General features: G+C 38.0%; 1 protein-coding gene across 1 annotated transcript in view; it reads right to left on the bottom strand.

The window, feature by feature from the left end:
* Positions 1-14,963: 14,963 nt before the first annotated feature.
* Positions 14,964-21,124, bottom strand: part of VEGFD (vascular endothelial growth factor D) — a 33,663-nt gene continuing 27,502 nt past the window's right edge. The window contains exons 6-7 of the mRNA XM_081276563.1: positions 16,360-16,555; positions 14,964-15,557 (exon numbers count right to left, since the gene is read on the bottom strand). Of these exons, the coding sequence (XP_081132689.1) occupies positions 15,431-15,557; positions 16,360-16,555 (323 nt within the window). The 3' untranslated portion in view covers positions 14,964-15,430. The remainder of the gene's footprint in view (positions 15,558-16,359; positions 16,556-21,124) is intronic.

Below are 21,124 nucleotides of genomic sequence, written 5' to 3' on the forward strand. Positions count from 1 at the left end.
CCCACTGCTCCGAAACACCAATCCGGAGCGTCCGCGCCCGAGAGCCGCGCCCCCGAGGCATCCAATCATAAGGAGGCACCGAAATCACGTGAAAGAGCGACGTTCAGTCGTCCCCACCCTTCAGCGCGAGAGGTCGCGTCGGCTAGCGCGTGCGCACGTCTTCTAGATGCTGCAGGAGATTGGGTGCGTGCCTATCCTGGTTGCCTAGTTACAGCGTCTCTTTTCGGGAAGCCTGTTTTCTCCTTGCTCGCTTCCGATTGGAGAGACTCGGAGAGAAGGCTTCGAAAGCCAGGGTCATGGTGGCATTTTGTATGTAATCATTGGCGCCACAGCAGAACCGTACTGGCAGAATTGCCAGATGCAACTAATAAAAAGACACAAAAAGTCAGAGCAGATCAAAACAAATAAAAATGCCAACTTTGAATTTGAGATAATTTTTCATACAAGTTTGTCCCAAATACAGGAGGCTTCACTAAAAAAATAACAGTGTTTATTTAATAAAGTTCTGATTCAACTGCTTAACTTACATTTTATCAGACAACTGTTCACAGTAGCGGGAACGGCATCTGAGGACTCCCAGTCAAACAGGTTCAACTGGCTATGCTGGTGCTTGCCAAAGGACTAATAGAATCAGTAGGAGTAATCTGAGGGTCACCCACCCTTCACAGTTGGCACTTGGAGTTCCCCAGCCCTGCCATGCCTGTACTTTCAAACAAGAACAAATTCCTTTCTGAGCACCATCATTACCACCACGATGGCTTCCCTTCTAAACCTGGAATAAGCCTATTCACCCCTTAAGATTTCACCTTTTTTCTGATGGTCTCCCCAAGCCTCCAGAGATAATTAGATACTCCCATATATACATATACACATATATATAACAAATATATATATAACAAATATACATATATATATATATTAGTTGTAGATGTACACAATACCTTTATTTTATTTAATTAATTTATTTATTTTTATGTGGTGCTGAGAATGGAACCCAGTGCCTCACACATGCTAGGCAAGCTCTCTACCACTGAGCTACAACTCCAGCCCCACTTTTGTATTTTGTTAGTACTTTGGCATTGAACACTGACATGTTCTAGCCTGTCCTAGGCACTGAGCATTAAAAGGTAAATATGGTGGCACATGCCTGTAATCCCAGCAGCTCAGAAGGCTAAGGCAGGAGGATGGCAATTTCAAAGACAGCCTTAGCATTTAGCTAGGCTTTAAGCAACTTAGCAAGATCCTGTCTCAAAATTTAAAAGAAAATGGGGGGGGGGCTTGGAGATGTGGCTCAATGGTTAAGCGCCCCTGGATTCAATTCTTGATTAAACAAAACAAAACAAAATAAAGGTAAATAAATAGTGATTCCACTTCTCAAGAATTTACAATCTCATATGAACACATGACACCACTTATAGTCAGTTATTATATTAAGCAACAATACCCATTTAAAACTATTTTCTAAAAGTCAAAAGAAAGTTGCAGTAGGAGGATTAAAATATAAATCTAGAGATGATTCTAACTACAGTGTTCAGCCTAATGTATGAACTCAAAGTACGCCTTTAGAGAATTTTCTTAGAAACCACCAAAATTAGACCAAATTACTTACATGCACTGTATTCTGATTATACTTAATAAAATATAAGGGCAATCAGTACCAGCTATAGAATTAAATGACCTAAAATGGAAAAGATGTAAAATAAATGTGGATGTCATATTCCCATTCATGTGTAAATTAGATGCCTTAGATAATTTTGGAGAGGGAAGGCAACAAACATGTATTGAGAAGTTGCTATATATGTGCAAAGCACAATGCAGAGAGAATCTGGCATGAACATAACTCCCAAGGAATCAAGATGGAGTTAAAGTATATGTAACTATCTATGATAAAAAGATAGGAACTCACAAGTGCCATAAGAAAAATACAAGGAAAATACAGGGATTTCAGAGAGAGAGAGAGAGAGAATTTCTGTCTGTGAAAATTTAGCTAGAAGAGTAAATAGAGGGTGTCTGTGCAACTCTTGAGAGCAAGACCATTTCAAGAACAAAATGAACAAGAGACAAAGACAGGTACTGACTGTTCAGTGAACACTGTTGTAAAATTACACAGGAAAGAGATGGGAAAGGGATGTGGATAAGAAAAGAGTGACATTTTCAGTGAAAGTTAGAGCAAACTGATAGAGGATCTTACCAAGGAAAATGGACTTGTTGTTGAGCCAGACTTCCAGACAATATGACATTTTCAATTACTATTCCAAGACTCATCACTCATTCTGGTTCAAACAGAAAAATGAGAAGAAATACAAAATAAATGAGGAAAGCACAAGTTTCAGCTGTGATTTTTTAAAAAGAGGATAAATTTTTCCTTGTATCAGAAAAAGAACCAAAATGCAAAAGGGTGATCAGGACCAAAGTCAGATAGGTCCCAGACTCTGTGTATATGGCAACAGGAAGACATAAACCAAGGGTTAGCTCCTAGAGACTAATAGGACTCCACATGTGGCTAGAGACATGAACCAGCCTGGTGAGAGACTGTTGTATTAGTGACATTCAATAAGCCACTTGCCAATATGGGCACCCTTGTGTAATCCCCTCCCACATTGACTCTTGAGGTCTGGCCATATGATTTGCTTGGCAATGGGACATCAATAAATGAGATACCACAGAGGCTTAATAGGTGTTCATGAACTGGTTTATGTCCTGTTGGAAACTTTCCTCTTGAAAGCCAATGGCTATGTTGTGAAAAAGCTGAGGCAAGATCTTCAGTGATGGAAATCCACATGGAAAGAGTCACCTTGAAGAATGAGAGGTCATCTCGACCATTCCAGCAGTGAGTTCCCAGCTTAATGTAACCAATGGAGTGACTTCAGCCTATGCTATATGGGTCAACCCACAGAATTATATAAATTAATAAGTCATTGTTGTCTCAAGGCACTCAATTTTTTTTCTGCACCAAATGAGCAATGATTTTGAGAGCCATATCCCAAACCCTATTTTGTATTTTATTAGAGACAGGGTCCCACTGAGATGCTTAGCGCCTCACCATTGCTGAGGCTGATTTTGAACTTGCGATCCTCCTGTCTCAGCCTCCCCAGCCACTGGGATTATAGGTGTGTACCTGTGTGCCCAGTGACACTCAGTTTTATGGCAGTTTTACAGCAATAGATAACCAGCTTTCCTTACCTAACCATCTCCCCTACTTGTGAATCAAGATTGAAATAATTTTTTGCAATAGTTGCTACCTTTCTGGGGATATTACCTTGTTAGAGAACTGAACTAAGCAATGTGATTTGCAATATACTACTATCACTGCTAGTCTGGGAGATGATAAGCAAACACACACACACACACACACACACACGCACACACACACACACACACACAAAACAGATAGAGAGAGAGAGAGAGAGAGAGAGAGAGAGCCCAAGATTAGTTTGTAAACCAAAATGCCAAACATTAAAAGAGGTATACTAAGAAAAACACAGAGATGTAATGATAGAGGTTTAACTCATTCCAGATACAATTCAAATAATAGAAAAAATAATAGAAATATATGGAAAAAAATTGAATGAGAATTTGGAAGCAAAAGCATGCAGAAATGAAACAAATGCCAATGGATATTAAGGGATCAATTATCAATCTTGAATATAAAGAAGTATTAATATTTTGAAAACTCATTTCAATGATAAAGTTTAGGTTAGACACGGTTTTAGTGCAATTAAAAAAATAAAAATTAGTATGATGCAAATAGTACTAAAGAAGTCACTTTGCTTCAGTGTACAACATAGAGATGAAACATCTCAAATCACAATCAAAGCCTTGTCTCTGGAAATTTATTCTAGTAGCTGGAGGAGAAGAGAGTGTAAGAGTGGTACTGCTGGAAAAGAGACCATTTAGGCTATTTCATTAGTCCTGAGTAATTAGCCCCTTGTAATTCAAAGTCCAGTCTGCATATCAGTGGCGCCAGCATCTGAGAGAGCTTAAGATGCAGATTCCCAGGCCCTATTCCAGACACACTGAATAAGAATCTGCACTTTTACAAGATTCTGACTTATTAATGTTCATATCAATGCTTATGAAGCATAATTCTAGACAAAAAGGATGGAGGACCAGATCGATTTTAGTGCAATGACAAAAATGAGGCCCTGAAAATCACAGGAGCCACAGATTGGCTTAAACAATGCTTTCTTCTTTGTTTTACTCCCCTATTGTGAAGACCATCCTCCCTCCAATGGCTTTCTGAGAAAGAATGATAAAAGACTAGAGGGATTTTCTAAAACCTTGATTGTTGTAAAGTACATTTTCATCCCTTCGATTTTATTCATAGTCTGGGTGCCGAGTACTAGGATTGATATTATTTTCTTTTTATTTTTTAGTTGTCAATGGACCTTTATTTTATTTGTTTATACGCGGTGCTGAGAATTGAACACAATGCCTCACACATGCTAGGCAAGCACTCTACCACTGAGCCTCAACTCTAGCCCCTGATATTAGTTTCCTTCAGAATTTTAACAGCCTTGCTCTGGTCTTCTAGCTTTCAGTGTAGCCGTTGAGAAATATAATGTCATCATGATTTCTGACTCTTTTTATGAAATTCTCTTAATTTTTTTTCATTTATTTATTTTTGGGGGTAAAATTGGGAGTTCATAACCCACTTCAATCTAATGTATGAAATATGATATGTCAAGAGCTTTGTAATGTTGTGAACAACCAATAAAAAAAATAAAAAAATAAAATTAAAAAAAATGAAATTCTCATAATTTTTACTTTAGAAGCTTATACAGTTGTCTCTCAGTCTCTTGTGGCCTGAAATTTCATACCTTGGTATAGGTATATTTTCATTACTTAGTCTGAGCACTCAAAGCCTCTTTATTTGCCAAGCCATGTGCCTCAGCTCTGAGAAATTTCCTTGAATTTCCAAATTATTGATTACATATTCTTCCATTGTCTCTCTGGTTTGCTGGAACATTCATTATTCTGATATTGGACCCCTTTGTATTTCACTTTTAGTTCTTATTTATTTTCTTTTTATTCTACTTCCTGAGAAATTTCTTCAACTCTTATCTCCCCCTCAACCCTCACCCTGCATTAGATTCTTTTTTTTAACCTATTTATTTATTTATTTTTATGTGGTGCTGAGGATTGGACCCAGGCCCTCCCACGTGCCAGGCAAATGCTCTACCACTGAGCTACAGCACCCCCCCCCCATTAGATTCTTAACTTATCTTATAATTGTTTTGGTTTCCTAGAGCTCTATTGTGTTCTCCAGCATTGCCACGTGTGTGTGTGTGTGTGTGTGTGTGTGTGTGTGTGTGTGTGTGTGTAAGAGAGAGAGACAGACAGACAGACAGACAGACTGGGGATTGAACCCAGGGCCTCAGCCATACTATGCAAGTGCTCTATCACTGACCCATACCCCCAGGCCCTGGTATTGTCTTTTCTAATAGCCCCTTCCCTTGTGCTTATTGGTGTTCCCCTCTTGCCCCCACCTCCTGGATATTAATGATTTGACATTTTCTTCTCCCTGTTGAGTCTGTTCCTTCCAAATTGCCTTCTTCTGTTTGTTTTACTCTCTTTCATATTAGGGTTTTACCAGATGTCTGGAAATTCATGGTTACCCACTCATATTTAAAAGTATGGGTCAGAGCTAGGGCTGTAGCTCAGTGGTAGAGCACTCACCTAGCATGTGTGAGGCACTGGGTTCGATTCTCAGCACCACATAAAAATAAATAAATAAATAAATAAATAAATAGCATTGTAGTCCATCTACAACTAAAAATATATATTTAAAAAAAACTTAAAATAAAAGTAAGGGACAAAAGAGTTGATCAGAATTCTGAGCCCTAGAGTGATGAGGCCTGTTGACTCATTGGACTGTTTCACTGAGAATCCCCCCTTCAGATTGATTTCAGTCACTTTGGGGGTCTCTCCTCTTGGGCTGGTCATATTCCCCTTACAGAAAACCATTTTGAGTAAAGGCCTGACTGCCAGCATTGTGGTCACACATAGAGGGCTAAGGGCTGAGGTTCTTAACATTTAGTATGCATCTGTTTCCTTAATTTACCTGTTCTCAGTTTAGTATCATGTCCTTGTGGATGCCAGGTATCCTCTAGTCCAGGTGCACTCTATTTCACCCTAGTCAGAGAATTAATAACCTATCATTTCCCTGAGCTCAGGAGTGGCATTCACCCTACGACAGGGTATGTGTGTGGGAGGGGATCTGGGATCAAACTGTTTCTTAATCAGATTTCAGATTGAACCTCATTTTAGCATTCCTCCCATTTACACAAGTACAAGGGACACCAATTTCTGAGCTATTGGGGAACTCAGCTTTCCCTATTATTGACTTAAATTCCTATTTGTATTTTCAGATCTACCAAACCATTTACAACCCATCCACCTACTTTTCAGCTTTCAGAATGTTGTTTCTTTCAACCTTCCTATTCACCAGGTCTTTGTAGGTTTATGCTCTTATAAAATCCCTTTCCTCTTGGGGAGTGTTTACTCAGGGCATTGAAAGATAGCAAAAGTCGATGAATGCTTTTATGCAGACTATTTTTATGGACTATTCAGAGTCCATGCCATTGAGATATACCATAAAAATAAGTAGAATCCTTCAATAAATGTAACATGACTTTATTTGAATTGCTGAGAATTGGGTTGGGGCCATTGCTCAATGGCAGAATATTTGCCTAGTATTCACAAGGTGCTGGGTTCTATCCCAGCACTGCAAGAAAAAAAAAGAAACTGTTCTCAACTATTTCTGAGAACTGAAATTTAAATCATGGTTACTTCTTAGCTTCATTGGGTTGCATACGTGCACAATGACAAAAAAAAAAAAAAGGTGAGGCCAGCTAATTCCAACAACCTATTCAACAGAGTCCTTTACTGTAAAGGCTCAAAAAACAGTCTATTTCATAGTAATTGGTAACACTTGATAAATTAAGGAATATTTTTCACCAAGAAATTGGCTAGCTTTTACAATAAAGGACCAAGTGAATATTTTAGGCAGTGCAGGATATATGATCTGTGTCATAAACTGTTCAACCCTGATGTTGCAGAGCACAAGTGGCCATAGACAATATATCAACAAATGAGCATGACTGTGTTCCAATAACACATGATTTACAAAAACAGGGAGTGGGCCAAAATTGGCCAGTGGGATTGCTTTCAAACAATATCAGTGGTAAGATAACAAAAGGCAGACTTTTTTTAAACTGAGCTATTGCAAGGGTCAAATAACAGAATATTTTTGGATAGTTGTCATTTCTTAACATTTTTTAAGGAGAATACATCTTTCCTTAAATTCCTATCTAGAGTTACAATATCTGAATAATTCAGATATGCCATGATCTAGCTGAGTTTAAACAATATGAATTGTATAAAATTACTCTTGACTTTCCTTTTAGAGGGATTTTTACTTACTGGTCATAAAATCAATGCAATCATTAATTATTCATTAAGTAATTATTTATTAGGCACCTACTATAAGCAAAGCATTGTCATCACACTGAGGATTAAGAGTAAATTAGCTCTTGTTGACCAAATTAGCAAATCCATGAAATTCACAATTTGTGGGGGAGGGGGACACCAGGGATTGAACTCAAGGACACTCAACCACAGAACCACATCCCAAGCCCAATTTTGTATTTTATTTAGAGACAGAGTCTCACTCAGTTACTTAGCACTTTTTTTTTTTTTTTTTTGCTGAGGCTGTCTTTGAACTTGTGATCCTCCTGCCTTAGGCTCCCAAGCTGCTGGAATTACAGGCATACACCCCCGTGCCCAGCTAAAGTGTATTTTGTTTGTGTCATGTCTTATCAAATGTCTCAGATAGTATTTTAATCTTCATCCAACTCTGACCATTTGCTGCCTAATCTGTTTTCACCTCCAAAAGGGCTTCCACATACTATTTTGGTCACAGATTTATGATCTGTGCTATCTTATTAATATAGTCTCTGGTCTAGTGGCTTAAATAATCAGGGGCATCATGCATCACTGGCATTTACTGTTTGCTTTAAATTCTTAGGACTTCTCTCATATTTTTATTTTGCAACAAGTTGAAAATTTTCAGCTCACATTCCAGGGCTATTAGTATGACAAATGCCTAGTGGACTCTAATAAGCAATAAGCCAGTTGTCCTACTTCCCCCCTCAAGGACCAGCCCTACCCTGATCCAGCCTCAGGGATCCAAGAGCAGATCACTATGATTTGGGGGAATTGGGGAAGAAGAAAGGGGAGAATACTAACAGTGCTAAGCCAGATGGTATATAGTTTAGCCTAGACAAGGCTCCCTACAGTATCTGCATCTAAATGGCAATTAACTGTTCGCTTTGGCAGCACATATACTAAAATTGAAATGATACAGAGAAAATTAGCATGGCCCCTGTGCTAGGATGGCAGGCAAATTTGTGAAGCATTCCATAATTTTTTAAACAAATACAAAAGAATCAGTGTAATCCCTTGCATTTTATCAGAACATAATGGAATGAAATGAAAAATCAACAACAAGAAAAATTATAGAAACCACATAAACACATGGAGACTGAACAATATTATTTTGAATGAGGACTGGATCATAGAAGAAATGCAAGGAGAAATTTTAAAATTCCTAGAATCAAATAAGAATAATGATATAATATACAAACATCTAGGATACTATAAAGGCAGTTTGAAGAAGAAAGTTCATAGCATTAAGTGCCCTAGAAAAGCAGGAACAAACTGCAAAACCAGTAGAAGATAGGAAACAATTAAGATCATAGCTGAAATTAATGGAAATGAGAATAAAAAATAAAGGATTAATGTAACAAAGAGTTGGTTCTTTGAAAAGATAAACAAAATTGATAAATCCTTAGTCAAACTAACCATACGAAAGAGAAAGAAAACCTAAATCAACAACAAAATTAGAGATAAAAGAGGAAATACCCTTAAAGACATTCCTGAAATCCATGGGTTTATTAGGGACTATTTTGAAAACTTATATTCCAGTAATTTGGAAATTCTAGAAGACAGCAATAAATTTCTAGACACATATGACCTATCCAAATTGGACCAAAAATATATAGGAAACCTAAACAGATCAACATCAAGCAATAAAATTGAAATAATAATAAAAGGCTTTCAAATAAGAAAAGCAAAAGATCAGATGAATTCTCAGTTGAGTTCTTTTTAAATTTTTTATTTGTTTTAATTAGTTATATATAACAGTATAATGCATTTGTGCACTTTGATTAAAAGAATAAAAAGTCAGTAAATAAATGACCTAACATTACATATCAAAGCCTTAGAAAAAGAACAAATCAATATTAAAAGCAGTAGAAGACAAGAAATAATTAAAATCAGAGCTGAAACCAATGAAATCAAAGAAAAAAATTGAAAGAAATTGACAAAACAAAAAATTGGTTCTTTGAAAAAATAAATAATATAGATAAACCCCTGGCTATGCTAATGAAGAGAAAAAGAAACAAAATTCATATTACTAAAATACAAGATGAAGAAGGAAATATCACAACAGACATGTCTGAAATACAGAAGATAATCAAAAAACTATTTTGAACATTTATACTCTGATAAAATAGAAAATATCAAAGACATTGCAAATTTGTAGAGATATATAACCTACCCAAACTGAATGAGGAGGTCAAACACGATTTAAACATATCAATTTTAAGTAATGAAATAGAAAACGCCATCAAAAGCCTACAAACCAAGACAAGCCTAGGACCAGATGGATTCTCGGCCAAGTTCTACAAGACTTTCAAAGAAAAATTAACACCAATACTCCTTAAAGTATTCCATGAAATAGAAAAGGAGGGAACCCTTCCTAGCTCATTCTATGAGGCTAAGATCACCCTGAGACCAAAACCAGACAAAGACCCATCAAGGAAAGAAGACTTCCGACCAATATCCCTGATGGACATAGATGCAAAAATTCTCAATAAAATTCTGTAGTGCACCACGATCAAGTGGGGTTCATCCCAGAGATGCAGGATTGGTTCAACATATGGAAATCAATAAACATAATTTATCATATTAATAGACTTAAAAACAAGAATTATATAATCATCTCACTTGAGTTCTACCAGAACTTTAAAGAGCTAATGCCAAACCTCCTCAAATTATTTCACGAAATAGAAATGGAGGGAATACTCCCAAATTTATTCTATGAAGCCAGTATCAACCTGAGATCAAAACTAGATACTCTGTTGTGGCTTGGACATGATGTGCCCCCCGCCAAAAGCTCATGTGACAGTGCAAGAAAGTTTAAAGGCAAAATGATTGAGTTATAAGAATTTTTAATCAGTGCATTAATCCCTTCATAGGGAATCACCGGGTGGTAAGTGCAGGCAGGTAGGGTGTGGTTGTAATAGGTGGGTCATTAAGGCCTTGCCTTTGGGATATATATTTTGTCCACTTTCCTCCACCACACCCTTCTGTTATGATGTGCTGCCTCACCTAGGACTCAGAGCAATAGATTCAGCCATCTATGGTCTGAGACCTCTGAAACTGTGAGCCCCCCAAATAAACTCCTCTAATTGTTCTTGTCAGGTCTTTTGGTCACAACAGTGAAAAAGCTGACTAAAACAGACTCATCAAGGAAAATAAAACTATGGACCAATACCCATGATGAATACAGACATAAAAATCTTTAATAAAATATTAGCAATCCACCAAGCACTGCGGCACATGCCTATAATCCCAGTTGCTCAGGTGGCTGAGGCAGGAGGATGGTGAGTTCAAAGCCAGCCTCAGCTACTTAGTGAGGTCCTAAGCAACTCAGTGAGGCCCTGTCTCTAATTTTTAAAATATACAAAAAAAATTAGCAACCCACCTCCAAAAGCACATTAAGAAGATTATGCACCATGATCAAGTTGGTTTTATCCAAGAGATGCAATGTTGGATTGACATACCCAAATCAATAAATGTAATTCATCACATAAATAGAATTAATGAGAAAAATTGCATGATCATCCTAATACATGCAGAAAAAGCCATTGGTAAAATCCAACACCTGTTCATGTTAAAAATGCTGAAGAAACTAGGGATAGGAAGAACTTACCCAACATCATAAAGGCTATATACAACAAACCCAAAGCCAACATCATACTGAATGAAGACAAACTGAAAGCATTTCTTTTAGAATCAGGAACAAGACAAGGATGTCCACTCTCACCACTTCTATTCAATACAGGTCTCAAAACTCTAGCCACAGCAAACAGGCAAGAGAAGGAAATCAAAGGGATACAAATAGGAAAAGAAGTAGTCAAACTATCTGTTTGCTGATGACATGATTTTATATGTAGAACCAAAAAATTCTACCAAAGTCTTGTAGAGCTGATAAATAACTTCATCAAAGTATCAGGATAAAAGATCAACATACAAAAATCAATAACTTTCTGATAATTCAATAATGAGTCTGCTGAAAAGAAATTAGGAAAGCAATTACATTCAAAATAGCCTCAAAAATATCTGGGAATAAATCTAATAAAAGAGATGAAAGACCTCTACAATGATAATCATAGAATGCTGAAGAAAGAAATTGAAGTATAACCTAGAAAATGGAGTGGCCATGTTCTTGGATAGATAGAAGTAATATTATCAAAATGGCTATATTTCCAGAAGCAAGCTGAAAATTTAATGCAATCCCTATCAAAACACCAAATGACATTCTTCACAGAACTATAAAAACAGTCCTAAAATTCATATGGAAGAATTAAAGACCCAGAATAGCCAAATCAATTCTGAGCATCAAATTTAAAAAGCTTCTGCACAGCATAGGAAACAATTAAAAACATGAATAGAGAGCTTAGAGAATGAAAGAAAATCTCTACCAGCTGGTCTTTCAATAGGGTAATAATATCCAGAATACATAAAAAACTAAAAAAACTTAACACCAAAAAATTACAACCTAATAAATAAGTGGGCAAAAAAATCTCAACAGACATTCCTCAAAAGAAGAGATACAAAAGGCCATCAAATATATAAAAAATATGTTCAACATCATTAGAAATCAGGAAAATGCAGATCATAATTACACTGGTATTTCATCTCACCCCAGTCAGAATGGCAATCATCAAGAATACAAATAATGGGCTGGGGTTGTGGCTCAGTGGTAGAGCACTTGCCTAGCATGCATGAGGCACTGGGTTCGAGCCTCAGCACCACATAAAGAAAAATAAAAGCATTGTCCATCTACAACTAAAAAAATTTTTTTAAAGATTTTTTTAAAGAATACAAATAACATTAGTTGCTGGCAAGGATTTGGGGGGAAAGGTACACTTACACATTGTTGTTAGAATTGCAAATTGCTACAACCACTTTGGAAAGCAGTATGGAGATTCCTCAAAAGACCACATATGGGACCAGGGTTGTGGCTCAGTGGTAGAGCACTTGCCTACCATGCATGAGGCACTGGGTTCAATCCTGGCACCACATAAAAATAAATAAAATATAGGTATTGTATCCATCTACAACTTAAAAAAAAAGAAAAAAATACCATATATGGAACTATCTTATGACCCAGTTTTCCCACTCCTTGATATTTATTCAAAAAGATAAAATCAGCCTGTATGCACACCAATGTTTATAGCAGCACAATTTACAATAAGCAAATTATAAAAACAGCCTAGGTGCCCTCCACAAACAAATGGATAAAGAAAATGTAGTATATATACAAAGTGGAGTTTTATTCAGCCATAAAAAATGAAATTATGTCATTTGCTGATAAATGGATGGAACTGAAGAACATAATGCTACAATGAATCCTGAATACATATATGTGTATTTAAGTGTTATAAATAAATATATATATATATATATATATATATATATATATTGCATCAACTAAAATAATAATAATGATAATAGAAGGGAGATCAGTAGAGCAGAGTGAGTGGATCAGGGGAGGGAGGAGGGGAAGGAAAGGGGAGGTACTTGGAATGAGATGGATCAGATTATGTTATATGCACATACAAATATGACATAATGAATCCCAATACTATGTACAATTATAATGCACCAAAAATGTAGATTAAAAATATTAAGTGGCAATTAGAAAACTGGAGCCACTTAAAGCTAAAGCATGGTTTTAGTTGGTTTTAGCACTGATCCAGGGATTCAGTATAAGCCAAAACTTGTTAGTGGTCTCATACTCCTGGGATTTGCCGATGGTTCTGCTTCTTTTCTTTGGGATAATCCCTTAACTTGGAATGTATGTTGTAGTGTTCAACATACTTTTTCAGTAATGGTAACTGAAGTGAAATGATGAACTCTGAGATGTAGGAAGGTGATAATGTCATCTACATTTAACAGATGAGGAAACTGAGGCTCCATGAGGTTGTTCAGTTTCACAATGGGATTAAGTGGCAGAGTCTGTAGTTAACTTAGGTCTTGCTAGGCAAAGTGGTGCAGGCTTGTAATCTTTGTGACTTGCGAGGCTAAAGTGAGAGAATAGCAAGTTCAAAGTCAGCCTCAGCAACTCAGGCTGTAAACAACCAAGCAAAACCCTATCTTTAAAGAAAAATAAAAAGGGCTGGGGATGTGGCTCAGTGGTTAAGCACCCCTAAGTTCAATCTCCAGTACCAAAACAAACAAACAAACTTAGGTTTTTTTTCTCCTTGTCAGAGATTCTGCCTTTTTTTTTTTTAATCAATCAAGGACAAGAGTGACTCTTCTGCATAGTGTTCCCTGGGTTATCTCCTCCCCCAGCTTTCATGGGAACTTAACCAAATATCGTAGAGAGGAAGGAAATGGTAGAAACTGAAGGAAACATTGAACACTATCCCCAGGGAGGCAGATTTGAGATTTGAGTCTCCCACATCCACACGTGGCCCCTGTGAATAAACTCTCTGTTGCAAAACTACTTGCAACAGATTGTCACTCTGTGTAGTAGGCCTGGGACAGTAACAGACCCATGGCTAGATGCAGATCAGCTCATGTGTTTAGGGCAGAGACTGAGGATTAAAGACAGGAGGTATCAGAGGGCCTGTGTCTGAAGCTACAGCCCCCAGAGAACTTCAAGGAACAAAGGGAGAATTCAGGACAGTTCAAGAACCTTGACCAAGGAAGGCAGGGATTTAGGCCAGGATCCAGCAATGCCACTGCTTATCATTGTCTTTCTCTTTGGGACTGTCCTGCTCCAGGGTGGTCTGGCATGAGAAATTTGGGTTGCACAAATTTAATCTGGACAGTTTCCAAACATAATAGGATTGCAGTGTAGTGGGGAGATAAATATAAACACAAGTATTTGCACACTATATAAATGTTATAAGATTGTGTGTATGTATCTATGCAAGATGCTATGGGGGGATCAGTTTTTAAGTTAACAAGAGTTGAGATGTGAAGGAGACTGAGAGGCTGAGTAAGTACAGAAACTTGGAACCAGAGTCTTAGAAGGAGCGCAAATTCTTAAAATTATCAAGGGCATTGATCGGCTCCCCTCTATTGTGTCAAGTCCAACTTCAATTTAATCTCAAAGCACAGGGAGATTCCCAGCTTTCCTTGAGCCACACTTGTTTAACTTTATTTAGAATCATAAACCTCTGAGAGTTATTTCTTGGTTTCCCAAAACTAAGGTGGAGATTTGCTATATTCATGTCTCTCTCTATCCCTCCCACTTCTGAATTTCTTTTGTTTTGTAAAACATTTTTAGCATGAAATATTGACTGGAAGCATATTTAAAACCACAAAATTTTAGTCAGGCATGGTGGAACATGCCTGTAATCCCAGCAACACAAGAGGCTGAAGCAGGAGGATTGCAAGATTGAAGCCAGCCTCAGCAACTTAGCAAGGCCCTAAGCAAGTTAGCAACACCCTGTTTCAAAATTTAAAAAAATAAAAAGGTCTGGGGGTGTGGCTCAGTTGTTAGGTGTCCCTGGGTTCAATCCAGGTATCAAACCAAACCAAGCAAAACAAAACACAAAATTCTATGGCTAGAATAATTGTGTTTATTTCCTTTAAATACCCTTAAATATGAAACATCAGACAGTAAGTAGTTCACTAAACTCAAAAACTACAAGCTGGTCAGGAATTAGAAATTCAGTGCTGATCATACAAATGAAATTCTGCATAAGAAAGAATCAGAATAATTCACAAGAGTTGCACTTAGCAAAGGACTCAGCCGCTGCAGTTTTCCTCATCTGCTCCAAGTAATCAATCACATGGTACCTGTCATTCAATGACAAGCAAACCTTTCTCATGCACCAAAACATGGGTTCCTTAGGAGCCCTCTTCTCCATTCTTGGATATGCAGAGGTATGTGCAGCTAGAAGCCATCTGTAAATGAACCAGGAAGTTCTCAGCTGGTGTCAATGGAAGGCTGGTCTGGATTCACTGTGGCACTATGTAAAATAGGGGAATGACAGTGACAGCAATTTGGCAAAGCAGCATGATATTTAAAATGACAGGGATGGGGAACTAGAGCAAAGTTGAATCAAGGATTCTCTCGGCTGTGGAGTCCCTGGGCAGCTCTTTTCTCCTTTGGAAAGCGACAATGTTTTGCACATGCTGGTTTTCCACTTGCACATGTTTTGGTGTGAAAAGGGCACCAGTCCTCACAGCTGTAGCCAAAGAAAGTATAGATGAGAATTTAGAATCAAGGATGGAGTTCAAAGGACTAACTCTGTTCTGATTTAATTAAATTTTCAAAGGAAAATTTTCAGACGTGTATTTAAAATGTCAATATAAAATCCTGAATGGTTTCTCACATATATTCGAAATTTACTAAGGCCCAGCAGATAACCTCTAACTGTTCTATTCATCAATAAATTTCTTGCTTACGTAAATCCAGCGACATCCACGTAATCGAAGAAAGAAAAAACAAATACTTTTGGACATATATAGTGAAAAAGAGGTCGAACTTCCCTTCCCCCAATGATTGTTTAAAACCTGTCCATTTAGTTTTTGCTTAAGAACTATCAACCTAGCAGGGTGCGGTAATCCCAGCAGCTCGGGAGGCTGAGGCAGGAGGACTACAAAGCCAGCCTCAGCAATGGCGAGGCTCTAAGCAACTCAGTGAGACCCTGTCTCTAAATAAAATACAGAATATGGCTGGAGATGTGGCTCAGTACTCTAGTGCCCCTGAGTTCAATCCCCCAGTACCCACCCCCCCCCAAATAACTATCAACTCTTGATAGCAAGCAGGATTTTCCTAATTTCACAATTTATCATCCCTCTGTGTACTTTCACTTAATCCTTAGTTGCCAAACCTCTGTCCTACTATCAAAAAGGAACTTGGGCATTGAGAAAAAAAATTAGCTTAATATGGAATCCCATCAAATAAAAAATGGCATTTGCATTAAATGTTGCTAAGCCAGGTTAAAGCAAAAGCAAAAAAAAAAAAAAAAAAAAAAAGCCATTGACCTGCAGGTATCTGGGTGAAATATCTTGTGCTTCTGGCAGCAGCTCTCCAGGCTTTCTTTGCATTCAAAGCAACTGCAGTTTTCTGGGTGCTGGATGAGATTTCTGGGACACGGTGTTTTACAGACACACTCACAACGATTTTCATCAAATTTCATGTGTGGTGCACAGAGAGCCGGTTCCTGGAGATGAGATTGATCTAAACAGAAACAAAGTCTTCCTTAGATAGCTGTGGCCTGCATAACGTGATCACCAAACTTTGTCACAGATTCTACATCATCCATAACTTGGATTCACCCAATCCCCTTTCCTATACATTTTTGTCTTTAATTTTTTTCACAAGGTGAAGGAAATTCATCTCTGATTTCATAGGACAAACACAGAATTCTTGTCTTTCTTAGGTTTATTATTTTAAAAAAATACACATCATAAACTGAATATTTTAAATATATATTTAAGGATTTTTAGATTGGTGGCTTGTTGAAAATGTAAGCTTCCACAATCAAGAATTAGTGATAAAGCCTGGGGCTGTAGCTCAGTGGCAGAGCGCTTGCCTAGCATGTGTGAGGCATTGGGTTTGATCCTCAGCACCACATAAAAATAAATAAATACAATGAAGGTATTGTATCCATCTACAACTAAAACAAAAACAAAATTTAAGAAATATACATCAGAACTTTCAAATCAAGCATGGCACCAATGATGTATTTCCTCAGCACAGATAACTACCATGGTATAAAAGATATACCAGTGACCATGAACTTTGATTTCACAGATGTTTGCTAGAAGACACACTCAGCCAAAAAGAAGGCTTTGAGAAGTCTCTGACACTCTTAGCTGACTAGCTGACAGATACTTCCAGAAGACGTACAAAACCACTGGAGATCGCTACTTCATTTCCAAGTCTAATCAGCAAATTGAAATTCATTGCAAAAAAAATGAAAGAGACAGAAACTTTAGAAGAATGTAACATTGTCACATTGGCATTCTTGAAGGTTTGGGAGGAAAATCCATAATTCTTCCCTAAATCTGCTTCTTTCCCAGGTTACCTTGTTTCAAAAGTGGCAGCATCATTCTGGACTCACTGGCTATACTGAGTTTGACCACCATGTCCCATTTCCCATAACTTGCTCATTGTTTTCATCACCACTGCCACTTCCATAATTCAGTCAGTGCCTTTTTTTCTTGTGTAGATGGCTGTCATTCATCTCACCACCACAAGTTTTATCAAACCCAAATCTAGCCACATCATTCCTCTGCTTTCAATGCCTTAAAAGTTCTCCTGTCTCAATAGAAGCCAATTTTCCCACCAGGAATATAAAACTCTCCATGAACTACACCCTCATAACCTCCCAGACTTATCATTTGACCTATACCCTATGCTCCATCCATATAAAATTCCAGTTCTTATTTCTCTGATATGCCAGAGTCTCTCAGGCGTTTGTCATTGTTCTTACTCTGCTAATTCCCTGATATATCTTTCCCAACATCTGCAAGTTTAGCTAAGTGCCCTGACCCTGTGCATATTTCCATTCTGTCCCCAGTCCTTCCTTACACTAATTACATTAGTCTGTTTATTTCTGTTTCTCCCATTAACTAAAATATCATGGAGATTAGGGATCAGGTCTCATGGTTTTGGTCAAAACAAATAACAACAACAACAACAACAACAAAAATAACAGGCAGTCAATAACACATCTGTTTTATTTATTTGGTGTAACAAAAAGGTCCTAAAGAACCTATGTAGCATTTCAAGATATTGATAAAACTAGATATTTGATCATTAATGACATACCAAAATAACAACCTCATGTCAATCAGTGTTATGATTTTTACTTCTAATTGATGGTGTTTTAGAAATTATGTAAAGTGAGTATCTGGGATGACTCCATTCAGAATTTTGTGAAGAGGAAAATGGTGCATTGTATAAGCCATAGGCCAATGAGGCAGATGTCACTTTGGGGTAAGATGTCCTTGACTGATAACAGTGAAGTGCGGAAAAGATTTGCATTGATCACTAGGTGGCAGCAGATATACACTCAGAACACTTGATCCAGGACCAACTCCATTCTTGGTCAGGGTGGCTTAGGGAAACACACACACACACACACTCACACACACACCCATAAGGTGTTGGTTGAACTTTAGCAAATTATGTGACGTAAATAGTCTTTACATGGGACTGGGGTTGTGGCTCAGTGGTGGGGCGCTCGCCTAGCACTTGCGGGGCGTTGGGTGCGATTTTCAGCACCACATTAAAAGTGAAATAAAGGTATTGTGTCCAACTACAACTAAAACAAAATATAAATAAATAAATAAATAGTCTTTACATCCTTAGAGGCAAGTTAAAAGGAACAGAAGCCAGCTGCAGGTGAACAGAGTGGAACAGCAACTAGTTGAGGAAGATACCCTGAAGTATTGTATATTGATTTCCATTCCTAGGGAGCTTGATGCTGGGTCACCAATGTGTTCTGTCCTCAGCCTTGTTCCATTTATCTTCTTCTTCTTCTTCTTCTTTTTTTTTTTTTTTTTTTTTGCAACAAACTGATGGAACTTTTCAAAATTGAAATTGTGGCTTTTTGAGAAAGGAAGGGACACATTGTATATTTTACAATACAGAATCGATACCTTGTTTTTCTTTTAAGTTTAGAACAATGACCTGAATCTAACAATATAAAATTAAATTGCGCTTGGATTCACTAACTCAATTACACTTGTCTGGCGGGAAGAAGAGTCATTGCAGAAAATACAAATAGACTTAACAGCCACTTAGGTGAAAAAGATGTTTGGTGCTGGGGGCAGTGGCGCACACCTGTTATCCCAACAGCTCGGGAGGTTGAAATAGGAGAATCGGGAGTTCAAAATCAGCCTCAGCAAAAGAGAGGCGCTAAGCAATCCAGTGAGACCCTGTCTCTAAATAAAATCCAAAATAGAGCTGGGGATGTGGCTCAGTGATCAAGTGCCCCTGAGTTCAATCCCTGGGACCAATTTATATATATATATAAACATGAACTTAGCCTGCATAAGAGAGTTGTGAGACATGAAAACTAGAAGTGATTGTGATCTCATCCACCTGTGTCTTCACTTCCATCATTGCTATAACTTCCCAAAGGTCCCTTCCTTTCTTTCCTGCCCAAGTCAACTCATCCTCTTCTCGCTGTTGCTGATTTGATTTTGTTAAAATTCTAGCGGGTGCTGTGACTCCCCTGCTTGGACCATTTGGTGGTTTTCCTTTGACCTTAGCATCCCACCCAAGCTCTCCCAGCAGACATTCACAAGGTCCTTTCACACCACCCTTGTAAGCCTCCCCAGCTTTCTCTCTCACATCTGGCCAATACTCCCACTTCATACTGCATATCTTCAGCACCCTTGATGTGTGTGCTATGTTCTCTCACCTCCAGCCCCAAATGCCTACATCCCCCCTGCTCAGACCAGTTCTCTCCTTCCCCACTACTCTTTTCACCCTCAACGCTTGTCTACCCAATGAATCCTTCTCCAGGAATGACCTCCAGAAAAAAAGAAGCTGCTTCACTAAGGTTAAGTCCCCTACTGTGGCAGACCATAACCATGACCAGTCCATCAGGCCCGTTCCTTCACCTGCCTATTTAAGACATCCCTGGCAAAGAGGTTCCAGCTTCAACTCCCTGTAGGATCGGTTGACATCTCTTAGCAACTGCATTGCCATCCATATATCTTCTCCCTTTAAGGCATTCATTGTACCTGCATAAAAACCACCTGCCTGTAAAACTGTCTGGGAGGCAGAGTTGGGAATACCGCGACTAGAACAGCCTCTGAGCTGTGTATATATATTGCTTCCCACAATAAGTTTCTAACGCTATTAAAAAATGAGTCGCACAGAGAAAGAATCAGATTGGTTTGGTATGGTTTTATAGGGTAAAAGCTGAACAAATGAGTTGATGCCGTAGAGCTGGGCTATTCACAAGATAGCTCTGGGCCATATGTGGCTGTTGAGCATGAAATGAAGAGTCTGAATTGAGAGGTGCTGAAAGTGTAGCACACATATGGGATTTCAAAGGCTTAGCACAAGGAATGTAGGGTGTCTTGTTAATATGTTTTCTATTGGCTGCATGTTAGAATAGTACTGTTTTGAATATATTGGATTAACTAATATATATTAAAATGAGTGGCACCTGTTTCTTTCTACCTCTTTAATATGAGCAACGTAAAACTAAAGTTACATATGTGACTTTCATCGCATTCCATTGTACTGGAGACAGAGAAAGATTCAAGTTCAATATAGCAATAGGAATGTGGGCATTCCTTAGTGCTTTCTTGGTGGGTGCTGAGTTTCCCCATAACTGATGCACATTCTGGCAGAGGATGGCTGAACAGTTGGTGGGAAGGGTGTCAAGAACATTCCAGATCTGCATAGGCGTTTAAAGTACATGAACCCTAAGTTTACCTCACACCCTAGGTTGAGCTTTCATGAAAACATTTAGAAGGGAGCCAAGAGATAGGACAATAGAAATTAAGTTGCTATTTACAGCTTCTTCTTAAAGTCTTAGCATTTACTCCTTAATATTCTTGCTTCTAGATCATAGTTTAAAACAAGCAAGATTTAAATTGTATGATTCCTTGTGATCCCCCCACCCCCCAGTGGAACCATGTCAAGCTCTCTGGGAAATAAATTTTGAAAGCATTTATTTTCAGTCATATGTTCATCATCAAAAATCAGCATTACAGAATATGAGCAATGACAATAGCCTATCTCACTTTGTTCTCAGTTCATCTCAGCACCATATCCATG

This window comes from Spermophilus citellus (genome assembly GCF_964194105.1).
Source record: "Spermophilus citellus genome assembly, chromosome: X".
NCBI lineage: Eukaryota > Metazoa > Chordata > Mammalia > Rodentia > Sciuridae > Spermophilus > Spermophilus citellus.